Genomic DNA, 15,368 nt, shown 5'->3' on the forward strand with positions numbered 1-15,368 from the left:
GTTGTGGGCAGTTGGCGAGTGTCAGCAGACCCTGCGCCCCAGCTGCTCCGACTCTGTTGTCTTAAGGGAGTAAGGTGGAGAGTGATAAATCAGGATACTCACCAGCCTTCTCTGGTTTTTATGGGAGCACACAGACATGGGCACACATACACCGACACACACAGGCACCGCACATGTGCACACACACACAGAGACACACAGGCACAACACACATGCACACACAAATAAATAAATAAATAGAAGATAGATAGATAGATAGATAGATAGATAGATAGATCAGTTTTCCACCTATAAAAGGGTGGAAAATATGGAGAAGTGCTGGCAGAACATGAATTTGTTCAGATTTGGAAAAACCTCAAAAATCACTTCCCCAAATTTTAAAAATTAAATTGAAATTGTCATTATTTTGTGTATACACACACACACACACACATATATATATGCATATACATACATTTTTGGCATGGGTACATGCACACTCACAGGCTTGTGTGTTTCTCACTCTCCCTTTCTTTCACTGTGTGTGTGTGTGTGTGTGTGTGTGTGTAATCTTTTAATAGCCCAAACTATTCTAGGAATCCTCCTGTGTCTGTTTCCCCAGCACTGGGACCGCAAGTGCACACAGCCACATCGTTCGTTGTTTTACGTAGGTTCTGTCTGGGGGTTGAACTCAGGTCCTCATGCTGACCTGGCAAGTGTTTTACTGACCGAGCCATCTCCCCGGGCCCTGCAATTGAATTGTCAGGCATGGCTTTTGGGAACTGTGTTTCAGGTCAAACACTTCCCTGAGGCTTGCTGGATACCAGTCTAGCTCCAGGTTCAGTGAGAGACTCTGTTGTCTTAAGGGAGTAAGGTGGAGAGTGATATATAGCCCAGAGATCAAAGCCAAGCTTCCTGATTACTGGAAACCCTAGCGGTTGGCATACTTCTATTCCATGAGCACAAACCAGGCTTGTGCAATTACCCATTCTGTCAGTATTTATTTTGATACCAACTGTGCATTTCAAGGACTCTTTGTACATAAATAATGCCAGCTCCGATACAATTCCATAGGATTTTCCTACCATCCCCATTTTCTCTGCTCATTTTTTTTTGGGGGGGGGTCTTGCCATCCCTCCCTCCCAACATCATAAATGTTGAACATTTCTGAGGCAGCAGTCCCTTTAGAAGAGAGTCTCTACCTACTCATCTGTAAGGTGTTAAAGGGAAAAAAAAATCCAGAAAATGCCTTCACACGAAGTGGGAAAGAGAAGAAACAAAACTAATTCCTCCCAGACCGAGTTGCTCAGGAAAGCACTGGGCATGAAGAGGTAGGCGCTCCCTGACAGATGGCAGGCAGGAACACGCAGCTAGATGGCTGGTGCACAGGGCTTTGCTCTGCTGCAAATACAGAAACAATAAAAATGCATATTGGTTTTATGTAATTAAGTAGGACATTCTAACTGACAGAACTCTAACCAAGGCAGAAGAGCCAGGTTTGAGGCTTCTGCAAATGGGATAGCGTCTCAATGTTGTCACTTCTAGGATGGCAGAATTTCCAGAATCTTAACATGGGTGTGTGGGTGTGTGTGTCCGTGTCTGTGTTTCTGTCCAGTTGTGTGCACAGCTGGATCTACAGTTTTACGTGGCCTGCCACCATCTGACATGTACTCAGGTTTAGAAAAGTGGATATCGTGACCCTTGTACTCAGTTGCCTTGGGCAAGTAAGAAAAAGATCTGTCAAGCCCCGGCTCTCACTGTTATAGCTGGAGTTGAGAAATGTCCTCCAAACAGCTTCAAGTCAACATTGGCTGTGACAGAAGGAAGACTATTATTTAAGGCAACAGAGAATGTCAAAAACTAACTGCGCCTGGCGTTTTGACAAGACACTATTGAAGGAGAAACACTTTTTCAGCACTTGTGTAACTGTTGGGGAGAACTCGACAATTAATATCCCGATGTCTGGGTAATAGGATTTCCGGGAGGCTCGGTGGCTGCCTTCTGATCCACATGAAAGGCACGTGGAGAACACAGGAAAGAATAATCCGAGACGATGGGGTCCCTGGAAAAGAGCTGAAGTGTCAGAAGCCAGGCACCTGGTGGCTAATTAAAATGTAACTCTTCCTTCTGAAAAGCACTCTCCAGGACAGGTGACACTAAAGTGGAGGAACTGCCATCACCCCTAGGGGAAAATCAGTGGAGAGAACCCATCTCCTAAATCTTATTTCTTTCCTCCTTCTGAGGTCTCCCTCCTATCTGTGGCACCCCATCTGGGCATCCCTCCATAGACAGTAACTCTAACCTGAGTTGCCCAAGCCAGTGGCCCTCACTATTAAGTGATCAGTGAATCAGGATGCTGACAAATAGACCGGTTCCTGACTTCCTGCTTAGGTACCTGCTCCCCCTCAAGGAACCCAATGCAAGACTTACTCTATGTAGTCAGTCAGTTAACACCTCAGGTTTCTGCACTAGGCTTCCCCTTGCTTAGACTAAATTTAAGGGTGCTGGCAGGATGGTGGAGGAGTACCTGCCATCAAGACTGAGGTCAGTCCTTGGGATTCATATGATAGAAGGAGAGAGGCAACTGCCACAACTCCAGAGGCATGTTATGGCAAGGATACACACACACACACACACACACACAAAGTGATAGTGCATCATTATCATGCAAATCAGTTGAAACTCTTGCCCCAGTCTGTAAGGAATTTACCCAGAGTTCAAGAGGTGTCTAGTGACTTCCTTCCCTGGAAGGAAGTTTCTCCACCATGTCTCTGGATCATACCTGAACAATCTCAGAAGGCAGTTTACCAGTGCAAGCCTGCCAATGCTGAAGCGAAAAGCCGAGGCAGTCCCAGCCTCTATGCTTCCTGAAAGTTACCCCCGTGGGCAACTGTGTGCCATACCAATGCAGACACATGTGATGCCTATAGATTTAAAAATAGCATTTTAAAAGCTTTCTTTTCAATCATGTCTATGCGTGTGCATGAGTTCTGGCGCCCTTGATAGAAGAAGGGTGTCAGATCTCCTGGAGCAGCAGTTACAGGCAGTTGGAGCCACAGAATGGAGGTGCTGGGAACTGGACTCAGATCCTCTGCCTCAGCAGCAAGGGCTCTTAACTGGTGAGTCCCACAAGAGCCATTTAAAAGGCCAAGAGTAGCCAGCCAGTTGCTCTGTCTTACAATCAGTCTCCTACACTTCCTCTGTCTGCTGTGCTCACTAGGCCTGGCTAGCCCACCTCCCAGGATCTGTTATCTGATACGTGCCCACGAACTCACAAAGGGATTCCATCCCCAAAGTTCCCTATTAATGATATTCAGAGGGTTGAAACATGATTTATGATGGACTAATAGGTCCTTCACAAAGTGATCAGTGCAGCTGTTTCCTCCAAGTTAAAACATCCCCTCTCCTAGAGGGCAGTTCATTAGGTCTCAAGAACACTCTGCCTTCCATTGTTTATATGTTATCCAAGTGACTCCCACAGGGCTGAAACTTTTGTCATCCTGGTCATATACAAAACTCTGCCACCCAAGACTATAATTCATACAAGTTTCTCTCCGACCAGACCTTTTGGAAAAGTCAGAAATCAAAATGTGTTCAAATTCTCTTTGCTATTCTGTAAGATTCCCATGTGGACTGACTGGGTCTGGGGAAATTTCAGTGGAGACACTGCCATGGAAAGAGGGTTGAAGACCAAGCCAAGGAGCTCAAGGGAAGAGGAAGCCACAGGGCCTCTGGGAACACTTTTGCTAATGTGTCAAAGAAACCCGGTTACACAATGGAAGGATACGGCTGTGTTGGTTACTCCGCTGTTGTTGCAGCTGTGTTGGTTACTCCACCGTTGTTGTAGCTGGTGGAGGAGGAGTTTGTTTGGGCTCACAGTTTGAGGGCCTAGCCCACAGTGTCGGAGAAAACATGGCTGCAGGAGGGTGAGGTCACACTGCATCCACAGCCAGGAAGCAGGGAGCAGACATGAAGTGGGGCTGGCCTGAAGGCCCATCTCCAGTAATCCACTCTCTCTGGCTAGGCTCAAGTTTCTGTGCCCTTCCCAAACAGCATTGCTACCTGGGAACCAAGAATTCAAGCCCAGGAGCCTGGGAGACACTTGGCAATGTTCACCAGTGGGCAGCCAAATACTGTTAGTCAGAGCTTCTGAGAAAGGGTCTCTCCTTGGCCTGAACTGTCCAATACACTAGGTTGAATGGGTAGTGTGCCTGAGGGGCTGGCCCATTTCCACCTCTCCAGCACTGGGATTCCAAACTCACATCAGCACATCTAGCTTCTTATGTAGATTCCAGATATTAAATCTAGGTCCTTGTGTTTGCACGGCAAGCGCCTTACCAACTGCGCCATCTCCACAGCCCCTGAAGCACTGTTCCTTCTCATACCAGACACTGTTGGAGCATCCTGATCAAGTTATGTCTTGAACACAACTTGCCCTTTGAAAAGTCAAATACCTTCATCAACATTCATCAAACATTTTTCACTATTCCCCCTGCCTCCACGCCCCCCCTCCCCCGACACTGGGGGAAAACAATTCAACCTGACTTAGCTTTAGGACAGACTTTACATATACTTGGGAAAGATTTGCTTCAACATACACGGGGGCGCTTTCTCTTAGACATGCATGATCCTGACACACATCAGGTTTAGGGGCACTGGAAAGTCCTCTCTCTCTCTCTCTCCATCTCTCTCTGTCTCTGTGTGTCCGTGTGTGTCTGTGTCTCTCTCTCTGTCTCTCTCTGTCTCTCTCTGTCTCTCTCTGTGTCTCCTTCTATCTCCCTCTGTCTCTGTCTCTCTCTCTGTCTGTCTCTCTCCCTCCCCCTCTCCCTCTTTCTCTGTGAGTGTGTGTGTTTGTGTGTGTGTGTCTCTCTGTGTCTCTCTGTCTCTCTCTCCATCTCTCTGTCTCTGTGTGTGTGTCTCTCTGTGTCTCTCTCTATCTCCCTCTGTGTCTCTCTCTCTGTCTGTCTCTCTCCCTCCCCCTCTCCCTCTTTCTCTGTGAGTGTGTGGGTTTGTTTGTGTGTGTGTGTGTAGGAGGACAAAGGACAACCTTGGGTGTCCTCCTATCTCTGGTGCTCTTGAACTTGATTTTAAAGATAGGGTGTCTCATTTACCCATTTACCTAGAACACCTTGATTTAGAGGTGAAAAAATGGGCTGGTAACACCATCGGGAAGACAGAAAATGCAGATCCCTAGGGCTTGTTGGACAGCTTTTTTTTTTTTTTTTTTTTTTTATGTGTCTGAATGAGCACAGGCCATAGGTGCCTGTATGTGTGTGTGTGTGTGTGTGTGTGTGTGTGTAGGTACCTACGGAAAGCAGATATTCTGGAGCTAGAGCTATAGGAAGTTGTGAGCCACTGGGTGTATGTGTTGGGAACTTAACTCTGGTTCTCCAGTAGAGCAGTAAGCACTCTTAATGGCTGAGCCATCTATCCAGCCCCCAACCCTTAGCACACCTAGATTTTTGTACATGGATTCACATGATCCAGCTCAGGTTTTTATTAGGCAAGCACTTTACCAACAACTATTCTCAACCCCTTTGGTCCTCATTTTAAATGAGCCTGTCTACAGATTCGCAGGCCACGAAGGTAGACTGTGTACAGCAGATGTACCCAGCTGACTTAAGGTGACAGAACACAGGGATGGCTCCGTGTTCTACTGCCACATCCCGCTGTAAGACTGAAAGCTTTTATACAAGCAGAACAATTCCAAGCAGAGCCACCACTGTCATACTTTGGTTGAGCAGGCAGAGGATTCCCCAGCAGATCTGTGAGTGGCATGTGATGACTGGGGGAGGGGGTGGACTGGAGGCAGTGGGGGGCAGGATGAGCTGTGTTCCGTGGAAGATGCTCCCAGGGAATGCACTGTAGAAACTTCTAAACAGATTCAGCGCTCGGGCTCTTTTTTTCCTTTGTCTCCCCCACTGCTCAGCACAAGGAATTGATCAGTGGCCAGTCTGTCCAAGGTTCCTCAAAAAGTCTTTCTACAAGAGAAGTGAGCTTATGAATAAAACAATCCCGCAGAAGCTCAGTAGCATTAAAACTGTGCGGTTTTCAGAGGTATTAAAAAAGCATTTTTACTATCTTATTTATAGTTTGGCAATTTCATATATGTTTGAAATGTTTATCTTGATCATATCCACCCCAACTCTATATTCCCACTACTGCCACATATACCACCCAACATCCCCTCCCCCACCCCAGCCCCTGCTTCTTCAGAAAGACAGGAGAAAAGGGCTTGATTTCCAGCTGATCCTAGAAATCATATAAAAAGCCAGGTTGGGTGGTGCATTCTTGAAATTTAGCTCTGTGCATCCTGCGGCTAGCTGGTCAGGCAGCTGATTCTGCGTAGCAAGTTCTAGGCCAATGGGAGACCATGACTAAAAACATAAAAAACAAACAAACAAAGCTACCAGAGTGGACAGCACCTGAGCAGCTGTGCCTGAGGTCATCCCCTGGCTCCCATGTGCACCCCATGGGCATCTGTAATAAATACTCCATGTGTGCACACACACTAGGTTTCAATGACAGCAATTCCCAAGTGCTGATCACTTTGAAAGTCCACCTTCAGGAAGGCCACGGAACAATGGACAGACTCTATATCCTGCCATGAGAAAGCAGAAAGGGACACCGTTGTTATGGTACAGGTTTGTTTTGGAGCCAGAGCTGCCCTTGTTTATGACAATCGCCACAGAAACACGAAACAGAAAGAGTGAAGGGGGAAAAAATCGGCCTGTATGTGGCCATCAGTTTTGACGCAGGCTCATCAATAGCCTAGCCTTTCCAGGGCATGTCATTATCTATCCTATCTGCCAAAGCTGACACCTAACAACGTTGTCTTCAGAGTCGTTGACGTGCCGGGAGAAAGCCTATCTTGTAAATCATGGGAAGATGACAGCAGGTTTCCCAGATCTCATCAGTGATAAAAGGAAGCAAGGTACACAGGAGCAGACACTGAGGCACTCTCGGGCAAGGAGCTCCAAGGGTTACTTCTGTTTTGAATCGGGAAATATCTGTTTCTATTTTTCTCGAGACCCCGTAAGAAATCAGTGACTTTACCTACATATCTCAGTTTTAACAAAACAAAAATGGAGGGCCAGCTGACTGGACAGGACACTCACTGCCTTGTGATGTGAATCTGATCCCCAGGACCCACATAAACGTAAAAGAAGAGAAGTGACTCCTCAGGTGTCCTGTGCTTCTTACCTGCACACCATGGCCTAGAGGTCCACACATAACACACAAAGTGACAATAATCATTTTAAACGGAGGCTTTGAAATGTAAAGGGAAATGACTAGAGACAGCACTACTCTATGTAAGAGAAGTGAGGAGAGCAGGCAGGGATGTAGTTTAGTAGTCTAGCATTTGCCTTATATGAAATGAAGTTGAGGGTTCGATTCCTAGTATCATACAACATAGATACATATGCACATGCATATGCACACACAAGTTGAATCAGTAGAGCGAAGGCAAACCCATAGAAACAAGAACAAAGAAAAGCCTTTTAAAGAATTTGCATCTCTACTGCAAAGAAGTACCCTTCCTGGGCAGAACCTGTAAGTATTTCTTGAGAGGAAGAAAGAAGTACACGGGGAAAGAGTATCTCAAGATACCCATTGGGGAAGACTAGGAAAAGAACCAAGGACCTTCTAAGTCCACAAGTAGCTGGTGTCCAAAACTGAAGACGGCAACCAACCTGCCTGACCATGGGGAAGAAGCCAGGCTAGCCAACCCTTCCATACGTCTCCTCTTTCCTAACCACAGGTGGGCAAAAATGAATCAGCATTTGCCTATTTGAAAGGCAGGGGCTGGCATTCAGCTCTGATGCATGGCAGGTCCCTGTAGGCATGACAAGGGACTCTACATCTGTGGGTGGCTGGTGGTCATCAGAACATGCTCAGCATGCCTCTTTAGAAGACTGAAAGTTTAGAATACAGGAATAGTAGTTCACTCCTATAATGTCAGCATTTAGGGGCCTGAGGTTGGAAGATAGACCTCAGTTCAAAGTCAGCCTGAACTATACAGATTCCAGGCTATCCTGGGCTACAGAGTAAGACTTGTCTCAAAAACAACAAACAACTCCGCTTCCTATCTCCTAAAAGACTTTAGAATTTATATTTTCTGAAGTTAAGGATAAGTATATCATATTTCATTAAAAATACTCTTTTGGGAGAACCGGCCATGGCCTCGCCCCTCACTGGCTGCAGTGGCCTGGCACATCACCTGGGTAGCACAATAGAGCTGATCCTGGTGGCAAGGGCAAGGGTGAGCCAGCCCCGGGGGCATGAGTGTGGGCTATCTGGCCCCAGAACTTGTTTGCCATTCAGTGGTTTGGGGAAGGAAGAGAAGCCCTCCTCCCATTTTGCTCCTCCATGCCTATGGAAGGCAAGAGAGCTGGCCCCACCCCTTGCTGGCTAAAGCGCTGGGGGAGCTAGCTGGGAGCTGGGACAGTGTTGGAAATCTTGCCCTGGTGATGAGGGCGAGGCAGAGCTGGTAGGCTGACTGGCTCAGCTACCATGCAGAGCCAGATCTTGGTTTCCAGTTGATCCACCCCAATATCTACCCTATCTGTGAAGTACTGGAGTGCATGAAGGTGCCAGTCTTGCAGAACCAAAGCTGCAGGGTCTCCGAGACACAGGGCAACAGCAGGCTATCCAAGAGGAGTCCTGGTGAGGATTCAATAACAGTAGGGTAGGAGAAGCCAGAGGCCTTGAACCAGACCAATGGCTCACTGCATTGACCATTTGCAAGTAAAGACATGTGGAGAAAGGGGTAACCTGTGGGACTCACTGTGACACACTACAAATTGCACAAGCTGTTTTTCCCTGCTGGGGGATTATTTTTCCTAGAATTAAAAAGTCTCTCAACAGGATTAAAAAATTACTCAAGTAGATTTGAGGAGGCAAGGACAGAGGGTGAATGTGAAGGGATGGGAAGATGAGTGGGATTGAGGTACATGATGTAAAATTCAGAAAGAATCGATGAATAGTTAAATAAAATTTAAAAAAATAATAAAAGGATTCTTGTTGGGTGGCACACACTTAATCCCAGACTTTGGAGGCAGAGGCAGGTAGATCTCTGTAAGTTTTAAAACCAGCCTGTTCTACAGTGAGTTGTGGGATTACATTGCTAGAACCTTTTGAGAGAGAGAGAGAGAGAGAGAGAGAGAGAGAGAGAGAGACCCTGGAAATTAAAACTGATCATTGAAATGGAAACACCAGATGGATAAAGCTGAGGAGCTCTGGGAGCTGGAGGAACAGCGAAGAGGCATCCCAAAGTCAAAAAGGAATTTTTGTTGAATTTTGAGACAGTCTCATGTAGCCGATACTACATCAACACTGAGACATTGTTGAAGACAACCGTGAACTTCTGATCCTCTTCCACCTCAGTGCTACAATCAGAGCCATATGTCATCATGTCTGACTTCTGTGGTGCTAAGGATCTGTGGGGCTTAGTGCATGGTAGGCAACTGAGTCACATCCCCAACTCTCGCAAAAGCCTTTTATAAGGGAATAGAGAGAGAGAGAGAGATAGTGGGGGGGGATAAAGCATCTCAGGAGCAAAGACTGGGAAACGTTTTCGTAAAATTAAAAAAAAAAAGTCTCTCAACAGGACTAAAAGATAACTTAAGTAGATTTTTTTTCTTTTCAGAATACCTCTATCTGTGCCTGTGGCTTTATCAACCTGGCACAATCTACAGTCTTGAGAGGCAAGTCTGGGTTGAGGAATGGTATAGAGCAGATTGATCTGTGGACATGTCTGAGGGTATGGTCTTAATGATGTAGGAGGGCCCAACCCACTGTGGGTAGCAGTGCCATATGCAGGCAGGTGGTCTGGGGTTGTATAAGAAAGCTATCTAAGAATGAGCATGGAAGCAAGGAGCATTCAACTCTATGGTTCCTGCTTGAGCTCCTGTGGAGTTCTCTCACTGATGGACTGTCACTTGGAAGCTTAAGCCAAATAAAGCCTCTCCTCTCTTAAGCTTCAGGTCAGTGTGCAGCAGAGCAACAGAAAGGGAACCAGGATCATGATAAATACCTTATAAAGTAAATAAATAAACAACGATGTAAAGAGCCCCAATGGGAATCCCATGCAAACAGGGGTAACCACCTTACTCACTGACAAAGACATGAGTACCTGTCTTTGCATCTGCCTGGAGTCAACATCTCTATCACTATAAACATCTCCTCACCCTTGTGCATGCCCACTGATGCTCCCTCCACCTACCCAGTGAACTGGGTAAACAGTTGCTTCAGTCATCACCTGGACCTCATCAAGTTCTGGAATTGTTCCATGAGTTCCTGCCTGCCTACAACCCCACAGGCTGTCTTATAAAACGAGGTGTATTAGTTATGTTTCTCATTGTAACCAAATGCCTGACAAGAAGCAACTCATCCTGGCTTGGCCTTAGAGGGTGGACCACCATGACACGATTGGCATGGTGATAGGATCTGCTCTAATTGTAGTGCAGGAGTGTGGGGCAGCTGGTCACTTGGCATTCACGTCTGGAGACAGAGAAAAGAAAACTGATGCTTGGCTTTAGTTTTCTTCCTTGATATTCAGTCATTGGCCCTAGTCATGGTACACTGACACACACATATTCAAGGTGGGACTTTTGTTTCCCAGCGAAATATCTCTGGAAGCACCCTCACCGACACACCTGTGCCTCCTAGGTGATTCCAGATCAAATCGCCTTGACAGTGAAGACGAACTATCACACGGCTATCAATCACCTTCAGATTGCAATCTTTGACATCACCTTATTCCCTCATGTGCTCATACCAGCCTTCTTCCCCAGTGTGTCTGGATCCTATCACAGCTCTCAGTCTGTTCTCAGGATCCTCCATTTGTCTTTCACACAGGCTGGTGCCCAGCTGACCCATGAATATTAACTTATACTAACCTACTAACATACTTTCCTGTGATTGGTTTAAAGTCCTCAGCTGTTGAGCTCCTGCACACATGACACAAACACACCCACTAGCTTTAGTGCTGTGACCTCTCTCTCTTTAGCATGCTCGCTGATGGCCTGAAATCAGCTGACAACTGTTCTAGCCCATTACTATGTCTATTCACAGGTTTTGCCTGAATCTCCACCTTTTTATAAAAGTTCTCCTGCCCATAGCTTTATTCCCAACAGTGACCCAGACCATGAGGTTTTCTCAAAGGTATTAGTGTATATGAGATATTTTCTTTTTGTCTTATTTATTTGAGGCAGGTTCTTGCTGTATAGCTCAGGCTCACTTAAAACTGGTCATTTTCCTGCCTCAGCCTTCTGCACGTTGACAAGCACTACCAAGAGATCATGGGTGGTGGTTCAGTTGGTAAAGTGTTTGCAGTACGTTGGATCCACAGTAGCTACGTAACAAACATTTCAACATGGTAGTGTGTGCTTATAATCCTAGCTCTGGGAAAAGAAACAAACGTGTCCTTAAATCCAGAGAGGACTGCAGAGAAGGCAGTCAGGAAATTGCACTGAATCCCAAGTTAGAAGGAAAAAAAAAATTAAAGAATCTAAAACTAAATAAACCAGAGGGGGATAAAACCTTGAGGGTAAAATCATGTTAAAATACAGAGTTGACATGCCTAACCACAAACAAGAGATACACTGACAACAGGCTCATCTTTTGTTGAAGATGTGCTGGTCAGACAACATATTGAAAATCTCCAAGCTGGGCATGGTGGCCCATACCTTTAATCCCAGAACTCTGGAGGCAGAGGCAGGTGGATTTCTGAGTTTGAGGCCAGCCTGGTCTACAAAGTGAGTTCCAGGACAGCCCGGGCTAATCAGAGAAACCTTGTCTCAAAAAACCAAAAGAAAAACTCCAGAGAGAGGCCAGTGACATGACTCAGTGAGGTAAATCTGTTTGCCAGCAAGGCTGACACCTGAGTCTGATCTCTGGGATCCACATGGTAGAAGTAAATAAGCAATTCCTGTAAGTGGTCTCCTGAACTCACACATCTGCTGTGGCACACACTGGCACACTCCCAAACACACAAGCACCAAAGCAGAAAGGAGTTAAAGGTGGGCCCAGAATTCCAAAGCCTGGTAAGGGCTTTTCCAGACACGTGGGGCTCAGCACCTACTACTCAAGGCATCAGCACATTGCCCTATGCAAAACATATACTGCAGGAAAATGAGGCAAACAAGCACAGAAATATTTTGTTTGATTGACCTGTATCTGACTTAGTAAGACAAGATATATGAAATGTCCACATCACTCAGAGCTCCCCTGATTTCGGTGTGGAAGGGCTCAGTGTGAAGTAACAGATTAAAGCAGACAGTGAGCAGAGGGCTGGTGAGATAGCTAGCTCACAGCCAGACAACCTGAGCTGGACCCTCAGAAGCCAGGAAAAGGTAGGAGAAAATCCACTTTGTGAAGTATCAGGAGGACTCTAACTAGGGAATCTCATTGTTTCTCAGAATTTAGTCTCAATTTTAAAGGTCCAAATTCCTACAAGTTCAAATAATGAGAACAAAACACGTGGTTGACAATGTTCATCATTTTGTTATATTCCTAAGTGCAGAAACATTTATGGTTCAAAATATAAAAAACTATTTTTGCTAGAATTACCTTTTCTTGTTTAAAAAACTATTTTTGCTAGAATTACCTTTTCTTGTTTAAAAAACTATTTTTGCTAGAATTACCTTTTCTTGTTTAAAATTATAATATTTATTTGATAATCATTCTATCCCAATGGACTTGCTGAGGTTTCTTTCATCATTTCTTAGCACATCCAACTACCTATATTAATTTTGTAAGATTAACATATGCTACTGTGTTGGTTTGAATATGCTTGACCTACAGAGTGGCACTATTTGGAGGTGTGGACTTGTTGGAGGAAGTGTGTCATTGTGGCCATGGGCTTTGAGACCCTCATCCTAGCTGTCTGGAAGCTAGTCTTCTCCTAGCAACCTTCAAATGAAGATGTAGAACTCTAAGCTTGTCTTGCACTATGCCTTCCTGATCGGTGCCATGCCTTGATGATAATGGACTGAACCTCTGAACCTGTAAGACAGTTCCAATTAAATGTCCTTTATACGAGTTGCCTTGGTCATGGTGTCTGTTCACAGCAGAAAAACCCAAACTAAGACAAGTACAATGTCCTAATATTTATCATGAATAAAAATGACTAACACATGGTGATAATTACATATTTAATACATCTTGCTTTCAACAGCAATTTTCAAAGTAAACATATCATAGACCTTATAACTTATTAAAGATTTTATAGTGTTTACAAATTTGATTCTAAAAATATACCTTATTTGTTCTAAATGAATAACATCTGAAAGACAGAATAATAAATAGAGTAGTGTGGTCACCACTACTACCATTAGGCTTGTGTATACATATTGCGTATGGAGTACTCTTGGGATGTTCACACTCTCCGCCTGAGAACACAAAGCACATTACACTCCAGTGTACAAGACTTCAGTCTGACAGCACTGCTTTAAAAGAAATTAAAATGTCTACCTGACACTATAGGAAAGCATGGGCACATGCACACACAGACACATGAATACATTTTCTCTCACACTTAAAACAGAAGCACACCCACACCACAGTAGTCAGAAGAATTTACCCTTGTGTGCCAGACAATTAACAATTTCAGAAATGCAAAGCGAGGGAGAGTCAGCTGATATACCTAACCTATAAATACATGGCAGGCATTGTTAGCGGGAAGTGTGCCTCCATACACTCTCCAAGGACAGACCTTGTAATAGACATCAGCACACAGGGAGGCAGGTTCCAGCATCTTCCGACTGCACTGATGAAGGCCACACACTCAGGCCCTCTATAGGTGCTCAGTCACATGGCCTGCTTTCTAGAATCCAATAGGTTCTGTATGACCTGTCACCTTGATCTGCCTGTGTTCCTTATTCATCCATGTACTGAAGCCGTGAGCTTCAGTAGCAAATGACAATTAATATCACTTTGGCTTCTGTGGCAGAGAGAGGGCTACACAGTATTCCCAAGCATATTCATCTAAACAAAGCCCCTAATTTTAGTCATTTATTTTTTTTCCAAATGTAGACTCAAAGCAGGGTGATGTTGATAACCACCTCTGTCCATCACACATCCTTCTGAAGAAATCGGGAAGTATTCTTTGGGTCCCTATAACAATGCAGACTTAAAACCATTCTATGGAAGTTCATGAGTACCATATAATAAGACTCAAACTCTGAAACGATAGCAACAGAGACAACACGTATGTGGGTACTGTGATGAACACAGCTGATTAGAAACGGGAAAAGGCACACCAGCCGGTGAGAGGGAACGGCCAGCTACACATTTGCTTTCTGTTTGCTTTGTTTTTAGCTTTCTTTTTCTCTTTCAGTAAATTTCTAAATTGTTCAAAGCATTCTTATTCTCTGTGTCAGTAACAACAAGTTTGGCACATTGACATTGTGATATAATGTATGCTATGTTCAAAAAACTTAGAAATTTCGTGTACTCATAAACATATCTTTCATGTAGTGCACAGATATCTTACATTTATTGAAATCAAATACCGAAAGGTTGGTAACTGATTTACAGAAGCAATCACAGACTGCAAAAACATGTGTGTCACACACACACATACACACACACACACACACACACACCATACACATACACAATCAAGGGAAAACTGCGTCCTCCGTTGGTGAACTTCTCATACCCACGGTGCTTTCCCAGGGCTTCCATAGAACAGCTAAGACGTCTGCCCTTCATTCTTGATGAGATTTTTCAGCAATAACTTTACATTCATACTGCAAAGATTAAAAGGTCGAAAAGTTAACATATTAATCTCTTGTGAATTGCAACTTTCAAACAAATTAAAAAGCTCTAAAAATGAATGTTTCAGTATGTGTTTACTTTATTCCTCAAAGAACCAAGAGTTATATAATGGCATTCTGAAAGTGAAGACAACAATGGAAGATAGCAAAAAAGAGAACCATTTCCACACTGCAAGCAACAACAGCTGGTATGATATAATATAGCATATATAATAAGCACAGTGTGTTTCTTTTGTGCTCCAAGATCAGCCAAGGGCAAGCCATGAACTTAGGACAAACCTGAATTTCAATCATTATTTCAAATCACTGTATGTAACAATATGAAGGATAATAATTAAAACAATATTCTAAAAGAATAGCTACCAAAATGTATGATGTATATTATGCCCTTTTCATTTTAAACATTGTTCTTTTCCTAGGGGCTGAGGGTATGAAGAAAACCAGGGTTCAATCCCCAGTACCACATAACCCGGTGTAGTGGTGCAAGGCCTACAATCTCAGCACTTGAGGAAGAAGCAGGAAGACCAAAAACTCAAGGGCATCCTAGGCTACGCAGTGAGTTCAAGGACAGATGGGCTACTTGAGAGCTAGTCTCAAGAAAAAAAA

At 44.5% G+C, this 15,368-nt stretch overlaps 1 protein-coding gene across 5 annotated transcripts in view; it reads right to left on the reverse strand.

Annotated features, from left to right (window-relative positions):
- Positions 1-13,122: 13,122 nt before the first annotated feature.
- Insig2 (insulin induced gene 2) overlaps positions 13,123-15,368 on the reverse strand; it is a 29,129-nt gene continuing 26,883 nt past the window's right edge. For 3 of the 5 annotated variants that reach the window (XM_021150062.2, XM_021150000.2, XM_029476614.1), the window contains exon 6: positions 13,123-14,735. In XM_021150062.2, the coding sequence (XP_021005721.1) occupies positions 14,694-14,735 (42 nt within the window). In that variant the 3' untranslated portion in view covers positions 13,123-14,693. The remainder of the gene's footprint in view (positions 14,736-15,368) is intronic. The other 2 variants (XM_029476609.1, XM_021149934.2) reach the window with 1 other exon arrangement.

This window comes from Mus caroli, chromosome 1 (assembly GCF_900094665.2).
Source record: "Mus caroli chromosome 1, CAROLI_EIJ_v1.1, whole genome shotgun sequence".
Lineage (NCBI taxonomy): Eukaryota > Metazoa > Chordata > Mammalia > Rodentia > Muridae > Mus > Mus caroli.